Raw genomic sequence first — 24,479 nt, 5'->3', positions numbered from 1 at the left:
ATGGATTTGCAATAGCACCTTTTGTCCTGTAGATGGACAGCTAATCCTATGTTTCCACACATCAAGTCATATGATCAGTCAACAAAAAAGTAGTTTTTTTTGCACAATCAAATTATCATAGGAAATATTATTTTTACAATATGTTTCCATAGGGCCTGTTTTCCAAATGTATGGGATAACTCACTCTTAAACACTCACAGAGGCCCCTTAGGCCCTGTTTTGGAATGTTAAATAAAATAAAAAATAAAACAAGGCAAGGCAAGTCAGTTAAAAACAAACTCTTATTTACAAATACGGCCTACACCGGCAAAACCCGGACGACGCTGGGCCAATTGTGCGCCGCCCTATGGGACTCCTAATCACTGCCGGTTGTGATACATCCTGGAGATGTACTTATCATAGGCTATTGTGGCAGGTTATACATGTTAGCTCCTTGATCCTCTAGGTTCACTTTACTATGAGGCTGGTTTGTCATTCCGAAGCCCTAATTTGTTATGTCAGTGTGTGGAGGGTTTGTTCGCTCTCTGTAACTGAAGTCGTCCAAAAGCATAGCTGTCTCAGGGCAATAAAATACCCTGCAATGTGGAGAAGGGCGCGCGTGTGTGTGTGAGTGCGTTCTTATTATGTCTATCCTGTCTATTGACATTGACTCCTTGGAGTTAACTATTTGGGTGCTGCCTTGGGCATCTATTGTCACATGTTACCCACTGTCAAGACGGTCACGACAAATTGTGCAACTTCTTTATGCTAGACAACATAATGCATTAACTATTCCTCCATTTATTCTCAAAGGCATTAGGTTCCAAAATGTTTTTAGAGGTCTACTTACAGGGAGAAAGTTGCTCACAGTTGATCCGAGGATTCGTTTGGCAGCAAATTTACGCTCCAAGGTCGCTCAGCTTCTCATTGGACGTCATAACTCCGTAGCACCTCCTCTAAAGACTTTGTCAGGCTTTATCCGGCTCCGGTTTGTCGGCTATAACTTCATAACATTTTCAGTAGTCAACTGACTGAGATAGAAGTTGGATACCTTGAAGTTTATTGCTCGGTGGAAACGTTGTTTATTCTGGACAAAACAAGGCGTTTTGATTAGGACAGCTGTCATTTTGAAGTTCGTTTCAATTGACACACAGATGTCAGTGAATGACAGTCTGTTTCTCATTTGAGCGTGAGTGTACGACTGACCGACTATTCAGGTGAGTTTTTAACACTTTAAACATACATTGCACGTGTGTTCTATTCAACTTTAGCTCGTATTATTTATGTTCAACGCGTGCAACTGAAATATTTATACATTTATTGGGAGATGCTATCGGATTCTGAATACTGTATAAATAGTGTTTGGTTACACAGTCCCAGTGGTGTAAAGTACTTAAGTAGTAATGCAAAGTATTTTTACTTAAATAGTTTTTTGCGGTATCTGTACTTTTATATTTGTGACAACTGTTACTTTTACTCCACCGGATTCATAAAGAAAATGTGTACTTTTTACTCCCATACATTTTTCCTGGCACCCAAAAGTACTCGTTACATTTCAAATGCTCAGGCAGGACAGCAATATGGTCCAATTCACGCACTTATCAATATAACGCATTGTCATCCCTACTGCCTCTGCTATGGCGGACTCCATTAACACAAATACGGAGTTTGTAAATTATGTATGAGTGTTGGAGTGTGCCCCTGTCTGTCCGTAAATTAAAAAAAAAAAAATCGTGTCGTATGGTTTGCTGAATATACGAAATTTGATGTAAAGCATTTACTTTAACTTAACTTTTACTCAAGTATGATAATTGAGTACTTATTCCACCACTGTACCTTACTACATTTAAAACCAGATGCTTTTAGACTTTTACTCAAGTAGTATTTTACTGGGTGACTCACTTTTATTTAAGTCATTTTCTATTAAGGCATCTTTACTTTTACTCAAGTATGACAATTGAGTACTTTTCCACCACTGCACAGTCCTAGTTTAAAAAGATCATGATCCATATTTTACAACGGGTGATGTGTGCATACGGGGCCCTGCACTGTTACTGCAAAATCAAGTGTTTTCTATGGTGCATGTATGATTATTTGAGACACTAAACTATTGAAATAGCCTACAGTCATCAATTTGATATGAGTAACATCTTCAACATAGATAAGTTGTAACCAAGGCTGTCTTGACAACCTGGTCTCAGAGAATTTTGTATTTTTCTGTATATACATTTGAGACACTCCATTTAGCAAAATATTTTGTTTCATATGGCATGTATTCATTTGTGGATGTCATCACATTACGAATTACAATTCCTATTATATGTTACGAATTGGCAAAACATGAGATGTTATGAATTCTAGCTAGGTGGTTAAACCGCTAGCTAGGTGGCTAAACCGCTAGCTAGGTGGCTAAACCGCTAGCTAGGTGGCTAAACCGCTAGGGTTAAGTTTAAGAGTTAAGCCACAACTGGCCATGGCCGGGAGTCCCATAGGACAGCGCACAATTGGTTAGGAAAGGGGGGGGGGGTTTAATTGGTTCATTGGGTCCTAGTGACTCCTTATGGCGGGCCGGGTGCCTGCAGGCTGACCCCAGTCGCCAGTTGAACCCAGTTGAACGGTGTTTCCTCCGACATATGCTGAGCGCTTGTTGGTTGCTTTTCCTTCACTCTTCGGTCCAACTCATCCCAAACCATCTCAATTGGGTTGAGGCCAGGTCATCTGATGCAGCACTCCATCAGTCTCTTTGGTCAAATAGCCCTTACACAGCCTGGAGGTGTGTTGGGTCATTGTCCTTTTGAAATATAAATGATAGTCCCACTAAGCGCAAACCAGATGGGATGGCGTATTGCTGCAGAATGCTGTGGTAGCCATGCTGGTTAAGTGTGCATTGATTTCTAAATAAATCACCAACAGTGTCCCCTGCAAAGCACCCCCACACCATCCTCCATGCTTCACGGTGGGAACTACATGTAACCAATGTGAAATGACTAGCTAGTTAGCGGTTGTGCGCGCTAATAGCGTTTCAATCGGTGACGTCACTCGCTCTGAGGCCTTGAAGTAGTTGTTACCCTTGTTCTGCAAGGGCTGCGGCTTTTGTGGTGCGATGGTTAACGAGGCTTCGTGGGAGGCAGTTGTTGATGTGTGCAGAGGGTCCCTGGTTCGAGGGGCGAGGGGACGGACGAAAGTTATACTGTTACATACACATGTAGAGATCATCCGTTCACATACTCTGCGTCTCACAAAGACACAGCGGTTGGAACCAAACCATCTCAAATTATATGATTGTATTCCAGGTCAAGATTTCTTGGGAGCAGAACCTGGCTCTTACTGGATGTACAGTAGTTCCTGCCAATTTGACTTTAATCCTGAGCCCTCTCAATGGCCAAATGATTTTTTTCTATAAGGGCCTTATTCCCATTGTTACAGCAGATATGTTAATATTCTACCTTTTTCATGTGAGCTTTTCAGAATAATCTCTCCCTTGCCCATTCAAGGGAGACAAAAAACAGTTACACAAGGTCTCACTACTCCCTGTCACTTATAAGTGTCTTATAAGGGCTGTGCCTGCATATCAGCCCTGAGGCAAGACAAAAATACACCAGGAGCTAGTGGTGTCAGTGTCACTGTTGAACCGGATGGGTTTCTGTCAGAGGCCAATAAATATTCTGGGAATGTTGACAGAGACCAAAATATTCATACAAATAGAATAGAAGCATGTGAGCGGGAGACGGACATTTTCCTTTTACAGTATTATTACTGTGATTGCTTGTGTGTTTTACTAGGTAACTTTTGGACATTGTATGTCGCAAAGCACCACATAATGCACATAGTGTATTCTGAAAGTAGTCTACATTTTGTTACGTTACAGCCTTATTCTAAAATGGATTCAATTGTTTTTCAGTCAATGCTCCCGAGTGGCGCAGCGGTCTAAGGCACTGCATCTCAGTGGAAGAGGCATCACTTCAGGCCCTGGTTTGATCCGGGGCTGTATCACAACCGGCCGTAATTGGGAGTACCATAGGGTGGTACACAATTGGACCAGTGTCGTCCAGGTTAGGGGAGGGTTTGGAATAAAATTACTTAACTGACTTGCCTAGTTAAATAAAACAATCTACACACAATACCCCATAATGACAAATCAAACTGTTTTTTAGAAATGTTTACAAATGTGATATTTCAGTTTTTCATAAGTATTCAGACTCTTTACTCTTTTTTTTTTATTTGTATTTTTTATTTTTTACCTTTATTTTATTAGCAAGTCAGTTAAGAACAAATTCTTATTTTCAATGACGGCCTAGGAACAGTGGGTTAACTGCCTGTTCAGGGGCAGAACGACAGATTTGTACCTTGTTACTAGTCCAACGCTCTAACCACTAGGCTACCCTGCCGCCCCAGTACTTTGTTGAAGCAACTTTGGCAGTGATTACAGCCTTGAGTCTTCTTGGGTATGATGCTACAAGCTTGGCACACCTGTATTTGGGGAGTTTCTCCCATTCTTCTATGCAGATGCTCTCAAGCTCTGTCAGGTTGGATGGGGAGTGTTGCAACTATTTTCAGGTCTTTCCAGAGATGTTCAAGTCCGGGCTCTGGCTAGGCCACTCGGGGACATTCAGAAACTTCTCTGGAAGCCACTCCTGTGTTGTCTTGGCTGTGTGTAGTCGTCTGAGGTCCTGAGCATTCTGGAACAGATTTTCATCAAGAATCTCTCTGTACTTTGCTCCGTTCATCTTTCCCTCGATCCTGACTAGTCTCCAAGTACCTGCCGCTGAAAAACATCCCCACAGCATGATGCTGCCACCATGCTTCAACGTAGGGATGGTGTCAGCTTTCCTCCAGACGTGACGCTTGACGTTCAGGCCAAATAATCTTGGTTTCATCAGACCAGAGAGTAGGGGCCTTTCGGCAACTCCACGTGGGCTGTAATGTGCCTTTTACTGAGGAGTGGCTTCCGTCTGGCCACTACCATAAATGCCTGATTGTTGGAGTGCTGCAGAGATGTTTGTCCTTCTCGAAGGTTCTCAGAGAGGAGTCAGAGAGGTGCGTGGGGCTTTCTTAATCGACATCAATGTCATCAGCACCCAGGGAGCAGTTATTGGGCCTTGCTCAAGGGTAGAACCGCAGACTCTTTTTTTTTTTTTTTTTTTTTTTCTCTCTTCTGTTACTTAATCGCTAGGCTACCTGCCATCCCTATAGCCAGTCCTCCATGAAATAAATTCAGTACATCCTTCTCTTGGCTAAATATGTGTCCAGGAAATAGCCCCTTGTGGTTTATTCCCTTAAAAAATATCTAGATTAGTTAGACCATTCCTGGTGAACAAGCAAACCATTAGGCTACAGCAGTTCTAATGGCTTCAATGTCATGGTCTTCAATGGGAAGTCCCAAACACACACAGTATAATGTTTTGCAATGGTATTGGGGTTGGGTTTAATGGTAAATGTCACTAATCACACTAAGATGTTTTCTTCGTGCATTGGTTTACAATTTATATTATTTGATTAGGTTTGTCACAACATTTTAGTCACTAGCCCATATCTCAAGTTTTGTGCTTGTAGGAACAGTCTTCATATGAGAATTTAACCATAGCCCTCTCAGAAAGCTGACATTTGTTGGACTCAAGGAGAGTTTGGTTGAAGCATTCGGTTGCTAAAAGGACACACTGAATTGCTTTCATGGAGAACTGACTTGACTTGTGAGGATGACCACACCATTTATTTTCATCATGAGCAAAAGCAATTGGTTTTCTACCTAAAGTTGCAAATAAAATGTTGTGATCCATTTAAAGCTGCAGTATGTAACTTTTTGGGCAACCTGACCAAATTCACAGTACAATGTGAGTTATAGATCTATCATTATCATTGAAAGCAAGTCTAAGAACAGATCTACTGCTTCTATGTGCTCTTTTCTATGCGTTTTGTTGTTGCATCTTTTACTTTAAGTTTTGTACATCAGCTGAAAATACAATATCTTTGGTTATTGACAATATATTTCACAGCAGTTTGCTTGTTTTGTAACAAGCTGAAATTTGTTGGGGGTGGGTCAGGTCAATGCAAATATCCTGGGTAGCCATTTTACTAGCTGTTCAGGAGTCTTGTGGTTTGGGGGTAGAAGCTGTTAAGAAGCCTTTTGAACCTAGACTTGGCGCTCCAGTACCGTTTCCGTGTGGCAGCAGAGAAAGTCTATGACTAGGGTGGCTGGAGTCTTTGGCAATTTTTAGAGCCTTCCTCTGTCACTGCTTGCCATAGAGGTCCTGGATGGCAGGAGCTTAGCCCCAGTGATGTACTGGGCCGTACGCACTACCCTCTGTAGTGCCTTGCAGTCGGAGGCCGAGCAGTTGCCGTACCAGGCAGTGATGCAACCAGTGCAGCTGTATAACTTTTTGAGAATCTTAGGACCAATGCCAAATCTTTTCAGTCTCAAAGGCGTTGTCGTGCCCTCTTCACGACTGTCTTGGTGTTTGGACCGTGACAGTTTGTTGGTGATGTGGACACCAAGGAACTTGAACCTCTCAACCTGCTTCACTACAGCCCCATCGATGAGAATGGGGGCATGCTCGGCCCTCCTTTTCCTGTAGTCCACAATCATCTCCATTGTCTTGATCATATTGAGGGAGAGGTTGTTATCCTGGCACCACACTGCCAGGTTTCTGACCTCCTCCGTATAGGCGGTCTCATCATTGTCGGTCATCAGGCTGTTGTGTCATCGGCAAACTTAATGATGGTGTTGGAGTCATGCTTGGTCATGCAGTCATGGGTGGGTTAACAGGGAGTACAGGGGGGACTGAGTACACAATCCTGAGGGGTCCCTGTGTTGAGGATCAGTGTGGCAGATGTGTTACCTACTCTTACCACCTGGGGGTGGACCGACAGGAAGTCCAGGATTCAGTTGCAGAGGGAGGTGTTTAGTCCCAGGGTCCTTAGCTTAGTTAGGAGTGTTGAGGGCACTGTAGTGTTGAACGCTGAGCTGTAGTCAATGAATAGCATTCTCACATAGGTGTTTCTTTTGTCCAGGTGGGAAAGGGCAGTGTGGCGTGCAATAGAGATTGCATCATCTGTGGATCTGTTGGGGCGGTATGCAAATTTAGTGGGTCTAGGGTTTCTGGGATAATGGTATTGATGTGAGCCATGACCAGCCATTCAAAGCACTTCATGACTACAAACGTGAGTGCTACGGGTCTGTAGTCATTTAGACAGGTTACCTTGGTGATCTTGGGCACAAGGACTATGGTGGTCTGCTTGAAACATGTTGGTATTACAGACTTGTTCAGGGACAGGTAGAGAATGTCAGTGAATACACTTGCCAGAGAGTAGAGAAAACGTCCTGGTAATCCTTTCAGACCTGTGGCCAAAATGATGACCTGTTTTAAAGGTCATACTCACACAGTCGTCCGGAACAGCTGGTGCTCTCATGCATGCTTCAGTGTTGCTTGCCTCGTCGCGGACATAGAAGTAATTTAGCTTGTCGTGTCACTGTGTCGCTCACAGCTGTGCTTCCCTTTGTAGTCCGTAATAGTTTACCAGCCCTGCCACATCCGATGATCATCTGAACCGGTGTAGTAGGATTCAATCTTAGTCCTGTGTTGAAGCTTTGCCTGTTTGATGGTTCGTCAGAGGGCATAGCGGGATTTCATAATTGTCCGAGTAAGAGTCCCGCTCTTTGAAAGCGGCAGCTCTACCCTTTAGCTCAGTGCTGATATTGCCTGTAATCCATGGCTTCTGGTTGGGGTATGTACGTACGGTCACTGTGGGGACATCGTCATCGATGCACTTTTTGACGAAGCCAGTGACTAATGTAGTGTACTCCTCAATGCCATCAGAAGAATCCCGGAACATATTCCAGTCTGTGCTAGCAAAACAGTCCTACAGCTTAGCATCTGCATCATCTGACCACTTCCGTATTGAGCGAGTAAGCAGGAATCCGGAGATAGTTATGGTCAGATTTGCCAAATGGAGGGTGAGGGAGAGCTTTGTACTGAGTGTGCTAAGCTGCCAACAAGGCAGAGAGTGGCTACTTTGAAGTATCTAAAATATATCTTTAATTTAACACTTTTTTTTTGTTTCTTTTTTTTTTTGGGGGGGGGGGGGTTACTACATGATTCCATATGTTACTTCATAGTTTTGATGTTTTCACTATTCTACAATGTAGAAAATATTCAAAATAAAGAAAAACCCTTGAATGAGTAGGTGTGTCCAAACATGACTGTACATTCCCAGGTCATTTAAGGCTAACGTATGAAACTGTCTGTTGGGTAGACAGACGGGAGGCCATGTCAAGCAGGAAGTTCTCTGATAAAGTTAAATGCTAATCAATTAAGAGGACTGTGACTGAGTCAGACTATGCTCTTCAATGGATTGTTCTGTATTATCTTCATGGTGAATCTAAGTTAAAATATTATTAATTAGATTTCATTTCTGATTAAAATGCTATTTTTTTGTCAAGTTAGGTTATGTCCTTTTCTGATTGGACGAAAGGATAACGGCTGGCCTGAATAATAGGATTATATTTCATAATGGCCTTAGGCCTTCTCTGTTTGTGTTCCTTCTCTTTCTTCTCGAACAAACTGTCCTGAATCAGGTCCATATTTCTCTGACATTCCTCCAGTGGATGTTTCCTGCCTCAGAGGAAACAAAGCGTGCTGGAGTTAATCAGCATCATATTTAAACCTGCATGTCACCAGCCAACCGCTTTGAATTCTCTTTCACCACACCACCACTGACACGCCTAAACCCTTAACCCTTAGTGTGACACCATTGGATCGTCCCTCAGAAAAGCAACGTGCTATGCTCCAGATTGCGTCTGACGATATTCTCATTGCCTGTACTGTACTCTACAAAGATCTGTTTCCACAGGCTGTAGTGGTATGAAGAGAAGTCTTTGTGAATCTCTTTAATTGGTGCTCTGAGCCAGTGAGCCACGTTTTTCAAAGGTGTTGCTGGCACACAGTCTGTCTGGCCAGGCACTTGTCGGCTCTCCTTTGATTCCTGTCTCACACTGAGAAGGCACAACTTTCTCTGCCTCGCACTGTGCCTGCTGGGCAGACAGCACTGTTCTGTTCTTGACATTAACACTCTGGGGTACTACAGCAAACTCATTTTGCTTTGTCGTCCAATTAAACTCTTTAAAGAAAAAAAAAAGGAGTTTGAGGGAATGTCTTACAGTAAAGATTTTTAGGTAATTATATTTGACTTTCTGTAGTTCTGGCTGTTACAGAAATGAAACCCTTCCTGTTGTAACTGATACCCATGTCTTGCCTGTGCGTTGTACTCCTTCGTTAGCTGGATGTATATATTCTATCCCCTAGCTAAGGCAAATTCCAGGTAACCTACACTGTGTACAAAACATTAAGAACACCTGCTCTTTCCATGACATGGAGTGACCAGATGAAGCTACTATCCTTTTATTGATGTCACTTGTTAAATCCACATCAATCAGTGTAGATGAAGGGGAGGAGAATGGTTTAAGATGTTTTAAGCCTTGAGACATTGATTGTGCATGTGTGCAATTCAGTGTGAATGGGCAAGACAAATGTAAGTGCCTTTTGAACGGTGTATGGTGGTAAGTGCCAGGCGCACAGGTTTGTGTCAAGAACTGCAATGCTGCTGTGGTTTTCACGCTCAACAGTTTGCCGTATGTATCAAGAATGGTCCACCATTCTTACTCCGTAGACCTGTCGTCGAAGAGCTCCAGTCAAGGCTTGGTGAAATGCTAAGAAATTGTGACCTGTGTCTTTGCAAGGAAAGTTGTCCTATACTTGGCAGCATATATAACCCTGCTGGGTCCTGGAGTCTTGGCTCCATCACACCACTGCCCATGAGAGTCTCTGTGGAGCCTAGTGGTTGTGCTGCTCCCTGTTGATAGAGACTAGACCGGGCTTATTTATGGAATCTGATTATTTTGATCAATGTTGCTTTCTACTCTTTGTCCATTAAGGTCTCTCAAGATGAAGCTCTCTCTGGATAAGCTATGTTCTCTCGAGTCAATGGACCTCTGTTACGTTGTGGTTGTTTTGCATTGAACGTGAGCTGGACATTGGTACATGTTGACATGTTTACACGCCACACAGGACATAACAGTGTCTTTTGTTCCAGTAACGTGAAATCCTTTGGACAGTGTTTAGACTATATGAATGACAGAGGGAGGCAGCTACATTTCCCCTGAGTGCATGTCTAATTACAAACGCAGGGACTTCAGTGGAAATATAAAAATGTCTTGTTTTTCCTGTACTCAATTTTAAAACTGTTTCTGCAAATAGAGGCAGATTGTGAGCGCGATATCATGCTAGGCACTTCCTGTGCAAATTCCCACAATGCACAGTGCTACAATCGGTTATATATAGATTAGGCCGTGAACACTTCCATACCACACCGAGTCCCTGGACGTGTGTGTGAGTTACTGTTTTTTTCAATGCTAGAGCAGCTGTCTTTCAATGCTAGAGACTCCGTCCGTGTTAGATTAGATGTTGTTGCTATCTGCCGAATGTGATTACGTATGAGAGATGACACCCCTTCTGGTCCACTAAAAGCAGTGGGGAGAGGGGAGCTACTGTGGACTGGCAGGCCTCAGCCACTGCAGCCAGACTTCTCACTTGTTCAGGTTGCATTCGGCACATAGCCTTTCCACTATTGAAGGAGCTCCTGTTTCGGGCCTCATGGAAAATGCTTTCTCTCTCCTCTCTGGAGAAGAGTTGCCACTACTGTAGTGCTTTGATGGTATTGGGATTTTGTCAAGTTCCTTTGACACATCCAGGTTTACATTCCAATTGGCATGAAGGGTAGAGAAGTAATTGTTGAGAGAATGTATTAGACAAGGTCATTGAATAATATATATTTGATTTTCCTTAGATACACTCTGACCACATGCTTCTACAATATGCTGCTTGAAATGAGTAGTCCTTACTTTAACTATGGAGACAAGCACAGAGGATAAACTACTGAATGGTGACTAGTTGAATGGCTGTCTAGTGAGACTATTATATACACAGGTAATGGGAGTTTCTGCAGGTAGGACGTTGTGTAGGGTACACTGGTGTTGTAATGAGGAAAGATTGTTTTAGATCTTATCTCATCCCTGGGCTTTTAATGGTTTCAGAGCTGTCATTATGAGCTGATGAATATCTTCAGCTATGCAAATTAGGTGTATTTTAGAGGATTTATGCAAAATCATCCTCATGCTTGAAACAGGCCGTACTATTTCAAGTGTTCCTGTTTCCCTCTAACTGCTCAATGGAAATTTTGGTTTACAACCTTACAGTGCATTTGGAAAGTATTCAGACCCCTTCCCTTTTACCACATCTTGTTACATTACAACCGTATTCTAAGATGGATTAAATAGTCGTCCCCCCCCCCCCCCCCCCCCCCCGGAGGTACAATATGATACTTAAGGTGTTTCAACAAAGTACTCAGTACATTTTTTGAAGCACTTTTGGCAGCGATTACAGCCTCAAGTCTTCTTGGGTATGATGCTACAAGCTTAGCACACTTGTATTTCAGGAGTTTCTCCCATTCTTCTCTGCAGATCCTCTCAAGCTTTGTCAGGTTGGATGGGGAGCGTTGCTGCACAGCTATTTTCAGGTCTCTCCAGAGGCTGGTCTCTGGCTGGGCCACTCAAGGACGTTCAGAGACTTGTCCCGAAGCCACTCTTGCGTTGTCTTGGCTGTGTGCTTAGGGTCGTTGTAAGGTGAAGCCCAGTCTGAGGTCCTGAGCATTCTGGAGCAGGTCTTCATCAAGGATCTCTCTGTACTTTGCTCTGTTCATCTTTCCCTCAATCCTGACTAGTCCCTGCCACTGAAAAACATCCCGACAGCATGATGCTGCCACCACCATGCTTTACCGTAGGGATGGTTCCAGGTTTCTTCCAGGTGTGACGCTTGGCATCCAGGCCAGAGAGATCAATCTTGGTTTCATTAGACCAGAGAATCTTGTTTCTCATGGTCTGAAATTCTTTTTGGTGCCTTTTGGCAAACTCCAAGTGGGCTGTCATGTGACTTACTGAGGAATGGCTTCCATCGGGACACTCTACCATAAAGGCCTGATTGGAGTGCTGCAGAGATGGGAGAACCTTCCAGAAGGGCAACTATCTCCACAAATGAACTCTGGAGCTCTGTCCGTGACCATCGGGTTGTTGGTCATCTCCCTGACCAAGGCTCTTCTCCCCCGATTGCTTAGTTTGTCTGGGCGGACAGCTCTAGGAAGAATTTTGGTGGTTCCAAACTTCTTCCATTTAAGAATGATTGAGGCCACTGTGATCTTGGGGACCTTCAATGCTGCAGAAGGTTTTTTTGGTACCCTTCCCCAGATGTGTGCCTCGACACAATACTGTCTCGGAGCTCTGCGGACAATTCCTTCGACCTCATGGCTTGGTTTTTGCTCTGACATGCACTGTCAACTATGGGACGTTATATAGACAGGTGTTTACCTTTCCAAATCATGTCCAATCAATGGAATTTACCACATGAAGTGGTAGAAGCATCTCAAGGATGATCAATGGAAACCGAATGCACCCGAGCTCAATTTCGAGTCTCATAGCAAGGGGTCTGAATACTTATGTAAATCGGGTATTTCTGTTTAAAATATGTTGATTTTGATGAGGAAAAATTAAATGATTGAATCCATTTTATACTAAGGATGTAACGTAAAAAAGGAAGGGTTTTGAATACCAAGGAGTGCATGTAGAGTCTATTTTAAGCCTCAGACATTCTGTACAGTTAGAATGTGACCTTGTTTTCATTTTAAACATGTTAAGCAAAGTAATTTTTAATTTCAGTAAGAGTTTTAATGTTTATTAAGTGCTATTAATTACTGGGAGACCATTTCACAGAGAAAATGTCCTGATTTTTGCCTGTAGTACCACAGTCTGAGTGCAGAGTGATACTGTAGTAAAATCCAATGCCATTTTCTTTTCCAGAACCCGCTGAGATGAGTCTGATCATAGTCTAACTAAGCCCGAGAGCGGCTGTAGACAGAGCGAGGGAGTGACGGACAGATCAAGTCTCCAAAACAGAAGATGGGTGAAAAGGAGGATGAGAGGAGTGCCCAGGCAGGGCAACTCTTTGAGAATTTTGTCCAGGCGTCCACATGTAAGGGCACTCTGCAGGCCTTTAGTATCCTATGCAGGCAGATGGATCTGGACCCGCTAGACTACAGGAACTTCTACAGCAACCTCAAAGCCACGGTCACCAATTGGAAGGCCAAGGCCCTCTGGACCAAACTGGACAAGAGAGCCGGCCACAAAGAGTACAAGAAAGCCAAAGCCTGTGAGGGCACCAGGGTAAGAAGTCAGTCAAGCTATCACAGTATTGCAAATGCACAAGTCACACTCGCATCTATGTGGCAGATAGTACATAGGTTAAAGTAATTTAGATTTGATACAAGAAATAAAGCGTCTAGATATAAGGAACAAGCTTTAAATGAACAAACCCTGTATTTGCCATTGTGCAGACCTCCCACATTGGGATTGATTCGATCATGTCCATGTTAATATCCCATATCTGCATAAAGATGGATTCATAGGTGGTTGGGTTTTGATTTTTAACTTTGTCCCTTATAGATGATCTACAGATGGTCATATTATCAACAGTGGTTGTTGATAAGAAAATGCTTGCTTGGGTTTAGAATAAGGGTTAGGATAAGGGTTAGTAGATAGTTAGTTTAAATGTTACTGAACATCTTCTGAACGAAGGCTACCAAACGGGGGTTGGGGGCCCTGCAGGTAGGTGCCCCAGGGCCCTAAATGCGGTAGTTCAGCCCTGTACTAAACATCTACAAACCATCTACTTGGGACTATCCAAATAAAGTGTTAACCTTTCCTGTGTCAGATGTAGGGGGTCACCGTCGGATGGAAAAGGCTACTTTGTATTAAAGGCCCGTGCAGTCAACTTGGTTTCCATGTTTTTTTATATTATTTCATAGCTGGAATAATACTATGAAATTGTGAAAAATACGATGATACCCTTTTAACATGCTGTTTGAAAAGACCATCTTGGATGGAGTTTTGGTCTGCCTGGTGAGAGATTTATCAACAGGTGGTAAATTGGTTAATATACCAATAAGAAAGGCCTAACTATTCAAATAGCCCACAAGGGAAATCTTCCATCCCCCTGTGTAGATTTGTAACAGTCTGTAAAATGGAAGAGTAGATACATGTTATGTCCCTCCGTACTACACTGTATAGTGTAAAACAGAAGCACATATAACTGTGTTCTATTTAGTTATATGGTTTACAGTATGTTAGAGTACTAGCTGTACAGTAACTTCATAACGTGACTTCTCTTTCATGGTAATGTGATGCAGGTGAAACAGAGCTTGTGTCTCTCTTATCATGTATCACTGTCTTGATGTGATATCCCTGCACACCCAGCTGGTAGATGCTTGTGAGCAATGTGGAGAAATGAAACGCTACGCTGCACACGTCTACGGGATCATTTTAAACAAAGAAAGCATATGAAACCTACCAAAAGAAAAAAAAATTGTGATAGATTTGCAGATTTTGCAAAGAATTGGAACAAAGAATGCAGACTGTTAAAAATAATGATTCTGCCCATTTTATATCTATGTTTTCTAGCATGTTTAGCATAGGGGCAATTCCATGACCTCTCTGGGATATGTGGGATGCTAGCGTCTCACCTGGCCAAAAGCCAGTGAAAATGCAGTGTGCCAAATTCAAATAGATTACTATAAAAATCAAACTTTCATGAAATCACACATGCAAGAGGGCAGATTAAAGCTACACTTGTTGTGAATCCAGCCAACATGTCAGATTTCAGAAAGGCTTTTCGGCGAAAGCAAACAATGCTATTATCTGAGGATAGCGCCATAGTAAACAAAGAGGAGCATATTTCAACCTTGCAGGCGTGACACAAAACGCAGAAATAAAAATATAATTTATGCCTTTGACGAGCTTCTTTTGTTGGCACTCCAATATTTCCCATAGACATCACAAATGGTCCTTTTGTTCGATTAATCCCGTCTATATATCCAAAATGTCCATTTATTTGGCAGGTTTGATCCAGAAAAAACACTGGTTCCAAATTGTGCAACGTGACTACAAAATATCTCAAGTTACCTGGAAACTTTGCCAAAACATTTCAAACTACTTTTGTAATGCAACTTTAGGTTTAAAAAAAATAGTAAATAATTGATCAAATTGAAGACGGGATGATCTGTGTTCAATACAGGAGGAATACAAACTGTAGCTAGCTTTCTGGTCACGCGCCTCTATCTAACAGTACACTTCAAGTTACCCTTGTTCAAGATGGCCGTACTTCTTCATTACACAAAGGAAAAACCTCAACCAATTTCTAAAGACTGACATCCAGTGGAAGTGATAGGAACTGCAAGAAGGTCCCTTAGAAATCTGGATTCCCAATGAAAAGCCATTGAAAAGAGTGACCTCAATTGTTTTTTTTTAATCCGAATAATTTGTCCTCGGGGTTTCGCCTGCTAAATAAGTTCTGTTATACTCAGACATGACTCAAACAGTTTTAGAAACTTCAAGTGTTTTTTAAAAATCCAAATCTACTAATAATATGCATATCTTATCTTCTGTGGATGAGTAGCAGGCAGTTTATTTTGGGCATGCATTTCATCCGGATGTGAAAATACTGCCCCCTGTCACCAAGACGTTTTAACAGAATGGTGCTGAGACTCGGATGTTTTACTTTAAAATTAATGCCAAACCATTGATTGTAAAGTTAAACAAACCATGCCACAGTATACCAGAGGTTGCACTACAATATAACTTATATAGAAGAAAACGCCTTCGATGTAGCTGATCACATTTTCTATAATCACACTTCATTTCACCTTTCAACCAGTTTACCTTGGTTGTTTTAATTACAGTTTTTACTGTATACTGATGTTGCTCTTGTTCTCCTCCTGCCCCCGCCCAGTCTTTGATCATTGGAGGAGGGCCCTGTGGCCTGCGCACAGCCATCGAGCTGGCTCTGCTGGGGGCCAAGGTGGTGGTGATTGAGAAGAGGGACACCTTCTCCAGAAACAACGTGCTCCACCTGTGGCCCTACACCATCCACGACCTCAGGGGCCTCGGGGCCAAGAAGTTCTATGGCAAATTTTGTGCCGGAGCCATAGATCACATCAGTAAGTTTCATACTTTTCGTAATGCCATTCTTATCTCATTGGGAAGTATGTTAAGTAATATTATTCTTCATTGTTTTGGTGTACTGCTGGGGAAAACAGACTAAGGTATTTTTCAGATGGGAACATTGTTACATGATCTGTCACTCCCATGTTCTTCAGTTAGAATTTCAATATACAGTACCAGTCCAAAAAAGTTAGGACACCTAATCATTCAAGGGTTTTTATTTTATTTTTTGCTATTTTCTACATTGTGGAATAATTGTGAAGACATCAACACTTTGAAATAACACACATGGAATCATGTAGTAACCAGTAAAGTGATAAACACATCTAAGTATATTTGATATTTTTCAAAGTTGCCACCCTTTGCCTTGACAGCTTTGCACACTTGGCATTCTCTCAATCAGCTTCACCTGGAATGCTTTTTCAACAGTATTGAAGGAGTTCACAAACATGCTGAGCACTTGTTGGCTGCTTTTCCTTCACTCTGCAGTCCAACTCGCCCCAAACCATCCCTAGTGTCGCAGTGGTCTAAGGCACTGCATCTCAATGCTAGAGGCTTCACTACAGACACCCTGGTTCGATTCCAGGCTGTATCACAACCGGCTGTGATTGGGAGTCCTATAGGGTGGCACAATTGGCCCAGCATAGTCTGGGTTTGGCCGGTGTAGGCTGTCATTGTTAAGAAGAATATGTTCTTAACGGACTTGTCTAGTTAAATAAAGGTGTGTTTAAAAAAATAAAAATGGAGGTCAGGTGATTGTGGAGGCCAGGTCATCTGATGCAGCACTCATCACTCTCCTTCTTGGTCAAATAGTCCTTACACAGTCTGGAGGTGTGTTGGGTCATTGTCCTGTTGATTAACAAATGATAGTCCTATAAAGCGTAAACTAGATGGGATGGCATATCACAGTAGAATGCTGTGGTAACCATGCTGGTTAAGTGTGCCTTGAATTCTAAATAAATAACTGACAGTGTCACCAGCAAAGCACCATCACACCACCACCTCCATGCATCACGGTGGGAACCACACATGCGGAGATCATCCTTTCACCTACTCTGCGTCTCACAAAGACGTGCGGTTGGAATCAAGAATCTCTAATTTAGACTCATCAAACCAAAGGACAGATTTCCACCGGTCTAATGTCCATTGCTCGTGTTTCTTGGCTGAAGCAAGTCTTCTTCTTATTGCTATCCTTTTAGTAGTGGTTTCTTTGCAGCAATTTGACCATGAAGGCCTGGTTCACACAGTCTCTGAACAGTTGTCTGTTACTTGAACTCTGAAGCATTTATTTGGCCTGAAACTTCTGAGGCTGGTAACACTAATGAACTTAACAACTGCAGCAGAGGTCACTTGGGGTCTTCCTTTCCTGTGATGGTGTCATGAGAGCCATTTTCATTATAGCTCGTGATGTTTTTTGCGACAGTTCTTGAAATTTTCCGCATTGATTGACCTACATGTCTTAAAGTACTGATGGACTGTCATTTCTCTTTGCTTATTTGAGCTGTTCTTGCCATAACATGGACTTGGTCTTTTAACAAATAGGGCAATCTTCTGTATACCACCCCTACCTTGTCACAAGACAACTGATTGGCTCAAACACATTAAGAAGGAAAAATTCCTCAAATTAACAAGGTACACCTGTTAATTTAAATGCATTCCAGGTGACTACCTCATGAAGCAGGTTGCAAGAATGCAAAGGGTGGCTACTTTGAAGAATCTCAAACATTAAATATATTTAGATTTGTTTAACACATTTAAATTTTTGTTGGTTACTACATGATTCCATATGTGTTCATAGTTTTGATGTCTTCACTTCTATAATATAGTAAATATAGAGAAACTGTTGGAGTAGGTGTGTCCAAACCTTTGACTGGTACTGTATTTCCAGGTCGCTCTGCCGAGAGATCTGATGATTGTGTGAGAGAGTTATACATCTCCCTGCTACTTCCTTGCCTTAGATAACATGCAAAGTTGAGGAGTCCATAAATGCAAATGTTGTGTGTTTTTCAAACCAATGCTGCCAGATAGTGACCTTCTGGTGTCCTTTATCAGGGTCATAAATACTGCTTCTCACGTTAACTTATGAAGTTGAAAACAGACTTACCAGCTGCTAGCTAGCTACACCTATACCTCAGAATGGAATCAGTCATGTGGCATTTCACAACCTTGTCTCTAAGCCTAGCAAGGCCACAGGTTATTGGATATTGTGTGTTGATGGATATGTGTTAAAGCCCCCATGCAGTTTTTTTTAATGATCACTATGTCTAACAAATCACTGTTTATTTCATGAAAATAACACCAAAAACATTTTTTTATCATTTATTTCCCTGAGCCTCATTTTGCCATTGAAATGCTCAGTCTGATTGTGTGGGCGTGTCGATACATTTACATTTGTATTTCCATAAAAGTCCGATTGGCGGTGATGGGTACTGACTTCTAAACTTGAAATATCCTTATTCATGCTACTGAGGGAGAGAGGGTAATGCAGAAAGTTTACATTCTGTCAGAACATATTGTTAGATATTAGGTATCCTATGGAGAGAAGGGCCACAGTCTGGTTTCAGTCAACAGATAAGGTAGGAGGACAGCTGTGAGATGGGGAGGAGGGAGGAATTTGGGCCGAGGTCAGATGAAGTGAGAAAGAACAGGCATCCCTTAAATCCTGTCTAGCAACGGATGTATTTGTTGTCCAGATGTGTAAGGCTTTGTCTTAGGTAGCTGTGATACCCAGTTGGTGAATTAACTTGGTTTGAGCTTTTACTAGCCGTTCGTGGGCTTATTTCCAATCTAACAGCGGATAGGATTATTTAGACTCTAGAGCCTACCCTTCTTACGCCTTCAAAGTAGGAGGATGCATATGCAAATAAAAGATGATGGTGGTGATAGTCAGAATGATCAGATCAGATTGTGATGTGATTGGATCTGGGCCAAAAACTCCATCCCACCTGTACAGGCTGAAAATCCAGGAATTATTTTTCAAACTGCTCTTACACAAAAAGGCGTTTTAACATATTTTTCATAATGGGAAAATACTGTATCAGTAAAATCACTTTTTTTTTTATATATATATATATTTTAGAAACTGCACTGCCACTTTAAATATACCTGATCTGTTTGTCTATGAAGGTATTCGCCAGCTCCAGCTCATGCTGCTGAAGGTCTCCCTCATCGTGGGAGTGGAGGTCCATGTTAATGTGGAGTTTGTTAAACTGCTGGAACCACTGGACAACCAGGAGAATGAAGGTAACTATTTATTTTTTTGTCCGAAAATACAGCTTTCTGTCCCTACACTTTTGAATCTGACCCAGTGGTATCAGGTCCGGCATCAGTTTGTGAAAGGTAGTATCAGAACTTCAAACCTCCATTAGGGCTTGCACAAGTACCGTATAATTGTGTAACCTACGATTATGGATGAAGAACATCATGAACCCCACCACCACCATTTGGGCTGTTGAGTTGGTTTCAGGGGTAAAATGGTGTAGCAAACAAGTCTTTGGTTGCTTAGGCAATGCCCCCCCCCCTCCCTGCGGCAGCACATTTATATATTTCTTGCTTAATTATTTTGCTATTCAAATGAATATAATGGTGACCGAGGGTCATTTGGCTGAACAACAACCATCATTCAAAATTCCATGACTGTCACAAGCCTGGCCTTCATGCCATGGCAATCACTAAACAGCTGTGTTTACAACAAACAATTTATTTCTGTTTTATTTTACTGTTATTTCATGCTTGCATATTTGTCATAAATCTGCTTTTTACATTGTTATTCTGCGAATTATCAGCTTGCAATGTTGCTTGCCTAATTTGAGTTGATGCCAAAAACAAGCCCATTGTATATTTATGAAGCTGTATTTCAAAGTTCTTCAGAGTCCCTAAGCTTCACCAACTGTCCCATTCTTTTGATTTTGAACATTGGATTTAAACAAGCGTCCTGTTTTTCTCCCGGTTATTTCTTCAGTAGCATGTGGTGGCAGACTTGTCACTAGATGGATAAATATAGAAGAAGACAGAAGGAAGACTAGCCTAAATTTAGGGTTGCAGTGTGTCCTTCTCTGCAGCAGTGACCGTGTCCTTCAGGGGGTACCTCAGGAGAATGGGCCTGGCGCGTTTCTGTAAGACGGTGTGGCACGAGTGTTGAGCTGATATGGAGAGGGTCACTGTTTTCGCTCTGCATCATTGCCACTTACCACGCTGCATTGTGAAAGATTGCAAACCCCCAGCAAGACTCCAGCTATATGGGCTCCCGAGTGGCGCAGCGGTCTAAGGCACTGCATCTCAGTGCAGGAGGCGTCACTACCTGGTTCGAATCCAGGATGTATCACATCCGGCCATGATATTGGGAGTCCCACAGGGCGGCGCACAATTGACCCAACGTCGTCTGGGTTTGGCCGGGGTAGGCAGTCGTTGTTGTTAACCGACTTGCCTAAGTTAAATACAAATAAAATAAATAGTTGCAGAGAACTTGGCTATGTATTTAACCGTGCCCTCACATTAATCTAAAAGCACCATGTAGTGACTCGTCATCCAATAACAAACTCGGATGAAACCTTAACAGTCATGGAAAACAGGAAATGTTTACAATATATTGCTGTATTCGTGACATGCTGCTGTCTCGAACGCTTGTCTAATACTGTATCTTCTCCTTTTCCCAGGGCTTGGATGGAGAGCTGAGATTAGACCATCAAACCACCCCCTCACTGACTATGAATTTGACGTGGTGATCGGTGCGGATGGACGCAGAAACACGCTAGATGGTGAGAACACACGATGGAGATGTTAATGTTTGACTGTTTTAACATTGACAGGAGCCTGGAAGACCCTTGGTGCACAGCTAAAAGTTGCACACCTGAACATTTTCAACTACAGAGTTTCACTCATCCATAAAATACTAGACAGGGAAAGTCCAATAGAAATGCACGCAAACAAGGTGTTACAGTATGTGAGAGGAAAAAAGCCTGAGGGAATACATGCACGTTTACACAGTGGATTGCTTCTAGCATACATTGAGGGAGCCCTTTAAAGCTATGGTTCAAAACACAAGTCATTCATTTTATAGGAACCGAGGTTGCTGAGTTGGGGCGAGATGGTGCGACGCTCCTTTTTTAGCTCCAAATCCTTCCTGTTGACAGTTTGAGCTGCACTCCAAGGGCACATTGGCTGACTGGTTTTGATTGTAGTGACTAGGGGCGCAACTTTCACTGGGGACGGGGGGGGGGGGGGGGGGGGCGGGGCATGTCCTCCCCACATTCTGAAATTAATATATATATTTTTTAGTTATGTCCCCCCACTTCTAAAACCGAAGTTGCACCTCTGGTAGTGTCTTAACTGCAGATGAAGAGTAGTACTCTAGTTAGCACTGGCAACATTTGAACTGCATCAGAGCACTTTGCCCAGAGGTCTACCTGGGAGCCTGAGAAGGTAAATGGCGTGTATACAGACTGACCCTGGTCATGTGACAGGTGAAAGTCAATTGCAGTATTGGCATCAGTCTTGAGTGTAGTCTAACTGCACCTAAGAAGGGAAGCAAATGGGTAAATCATCACCCAGACAATTATTACTCAAAGTTCAAAGGTAGTATTTTGCAATTCTACCATCGTTTTAATTGTTTTTGCTTAATCTGAACCTTCATCAGTCTGTTTATTACATGGTGCTATAAGAATAATACAATACAATTATTACTCTGATTTATTACATAATCTGACCCAGTTTAATATAAAATGATTGACTTCCAAAATGTTAAGCAGAACAATAACAATACTTTCCCCTCAGGTTTCAAGAGAAAGGAGTTCCGGGGTAAGCTGGCCATCGCCATCACAGCCAACTTTGTCAACAGGAACACCACGGCCGAGGCCAAGGTAGAGGAGATCAGCGGAGTGGCCTTCATCTTCAACCAGAAGTTCTTCCTGGAGCTCAAAGAGGAGACAGGTGGGTCCTCTACCAAACCTGACCCCCAACACGCCTGCATTTACCCTTCTCCAGGGCAATGACCTATAGCCTGGTCTGTGATCTCTTTGTACAGTCTTGCCAATGACCATAGTTGTCAAGACAGCACAAACAGATCTGCGACCAGGCTAATTGACCTTCTATTTACCTTTTTTTGGAATTCTGATTCCCTAGGTGTCATCACATCAGTCCAAACTAGTGTGGCTCCTACAAAAAAGGGAGTGTTGCGTTTACGATGACGTACCAGCCTGTCGGGTAGATAAGATGTGCTTTGCCATGCTAGAACACATGGAGGATCCTGTGCTGCTGATTTCTCTGTTTGCTTGGCTTTGTGAGGACAGTTGGCTCAGCAGTGAAGACAGGCTGGAATCCCTTCCCGTCCAATCCCCTCTTAACTTCTTACGGATCATTGGGACGCTAGCGTCCCACCTCGACAACATCCGGTGAAATTGCAGAGCGTCAAATTCAATTTACAGAAATCGTAATATTAAACATTTGTGAAAATAAGGGTCCTACATCATTTAACTTCTTACGGCTGAGATCCCGTTAATGGGATCGATATGACAACAGCCAGTGAAAGTGCAGGGCACCAAATTCAAACAAATCTCATAATTATTTTACACCATTTTAAAGAAACTTGTTAATCCCACCACAGTGTTCGATTTCAAAAGGCTTTATGGTGAAAGCACACCATCTGATTATGTTAGGTCCGTACCTAGTCACAGAAAACACAGCCATTTTTCCAGCCAAAGAGAGGAGTCACAAAAAGCAGAAATAGATTAAATTAATCGCTAACCTTTGATCTTCATCAGATGACACTCATTGGACTTCATGTTACACAATACATGTATGTTTTGTTCGATAAAGTTCATATTTATATCCAAAAATCTGTTTACATTGGCGCATTACGTTCAGTAATGTTTTGGAAGCAAAACATTACTGAACATCAGGTGATTTTTGCAGAGAGCCACATCAATTTACAGAAATACTCATAATAAACATTGATAAAGATACAAGAGTTATGCATGGAACTTTAGATAAACTTCTCCTTAATGCAACCGCTGTGTTAGATTTGAAAAAAGCTTTATGGAAAAAGCACACCATGCTATAATCGGAGTACGGCGCTCGGAGAACAAAACAAGCCATACAGATATCTGCCATGTTGTGGAGTCAACAGAAGACAGAAATAGCATTATAAATATTCACTTACCTTTGATTTTCATCAGAATGCACTCCCATGAATCCCAGTTCCACAATAAATGTTTGTTTTGTTCGATAAAGTCCATTATGTCCAAATACCTCTTTTTTTTTTTTTTTTTTTTTGCGCCTTGAGTTCACAAATCCAAATTCACGACGCGCAGACCAGACAAAGTAAAAGAAATCCATTACAGTTCGTAGAAACATGTCAAACGATGTATAGAATCAATCTTTAGCATGTTTTTAACAAATCTTCAATAATATTTCAACCAGAGAATTCCTTTGTCTTTAGAAATGCAATGGAACACAGCTACCTCTCTCTCAGGAGCATGCCTGAATGAGCTCATGGCCTTCTGGCAGACCTCTTACTCAATCAACTCTCATCTAGTGGAAGCCTTAGGAAGTGCAATCGGACCAAATTTTAAGAACAAATTTTAAGACCAAAATTGACACTATCTCGGATCGGCAAAGAGTTGAAAAACTACAAACCTCAGATTTCTCACTTCCTGGTTGGATTTTCTTCTCAGGTGTTTGCCTGCCATATGAGTTTTGTTATACTCACAGACATCATTCAAACAGTTTTAGAAACTTCAGAGTGTTTTCTATCCAAATTATCTACTGATAATATGCATATCTTAGCTTCTGGGCCTGAGTAGCAGGCAGTTTACTCTGGGCACCTTATTCATCCAAGCTACTCAATACTGCCCCCAAGCCATAAGAAGTTAAAAGCGTAACTTGTTAATCCACCTGCTTTGTCAGATTTCAAAAAGGCTTTACGGGGAAAGCACACCATGCTTTCCCCATCTGAGGACAGCGCCCCGCAAGAAAAAGCATTACATACATTTTCCAACCAAGCAGATGCAACACGAAAGTCAGAAATAGTGATAAAATAAATCACTTACCTTTTGAAGATCTTCATCTGGTTGCAATCACAAGGGTCCCAGCTACATAACAAATGGTCCTTTTGTTCGATACAGTCCATTATATCCCAAAAAAGTAAGCTTCAATGGTGCGCTTGACTCCGTAATCCACCGGTTTCCCTCGTTCAAAATGAATCCCGTAAATTACCAAGTTCTTCTAAACAAGTCAAACAACATTCCTAATCAATCCTCAGGTACCCTATTATGTAAATAAATTATATAATTTAAGACGGAGAATACCGGAGACCGGAATACGCTACAAACACTACAGCCAAAATGGGAGCCTCTTAGAAAAACAACAAATTCTAGCTAATTTTTCAAAAAACAAGCCTGAAACCATT

At 42.1% G+C, this 24,479-nt stretch overlaps 1 protein-coding gene across 13 annotated transcripts in view; it reads left to right on the top strand.

Annotated features, from left to right (window-relative positions):
* The first annotated feature begins 909 nt into the window (after nt 1-909).
* The window catches only part of LOC110523755 (protein-methionine sulfoxide oxidase mical2b), an 88,756-nt gene continuing 65,186 nt past the window's right edge, over nt 910-24,479 (top strand). For 8 of the 13 annotated variants that reach the window (XM_021602780.2, XM_021602790.2, XM_021602763.2 and 5 more), the window contains exons 1-6: nt 913-1,196; nt 12,881-13,243; nt 15,864-16,071; nt 19,202-19,318; nt 20,731-20,832; nt 21,848-22,003. In XM_021602780.2, coding sequence (XP_021458455.2) covers nt 12,980-13,243; nt 15,864-16,071; nt 19,202-19,318; nt 20,731-20,832; nt 21,848-22,003 — 847 coding nt within the window. In that variant the 5' untranslated portion in view covers nt 913-1,196; nt 12,881-12,979. Of the gene's footprint in view, nt 1,197-3,880; nt 4,032-12,880; nt 13,244-15,863; nt 16,072-19,201; nt 19,319-20,730; nt 20,833-21,847; nt 22,004-24,479 lie in introns of all 13 variants that reach the window. The other 5 variants (XM_036978367.1, XM_021602799.2, XM_021602806.2 and 2 more) reach the window with 5 other exon arrangements.

Source organism: Oncorhynchus mykiss, chromosome 1 (assembly GCF_013265735.2).
Source record: "Oncorhynchus mykiss isolate Arlee chromosome 1, USDA_OmykA_1.1, whole genome shotgun sequence".
In the NCBI taxonomy this organism is placed as follows: Eukaryota; Metazoa; Chordata; class Actinopteri; order Salmoniformes; family Salmonidae; genus Oncorhynchus; species Oncorhynchus mykiss.
Note: the sequence above shows the minus strand (reverse complement) of the source record. Positions and strands in the feature narration are given on the sequence as shown.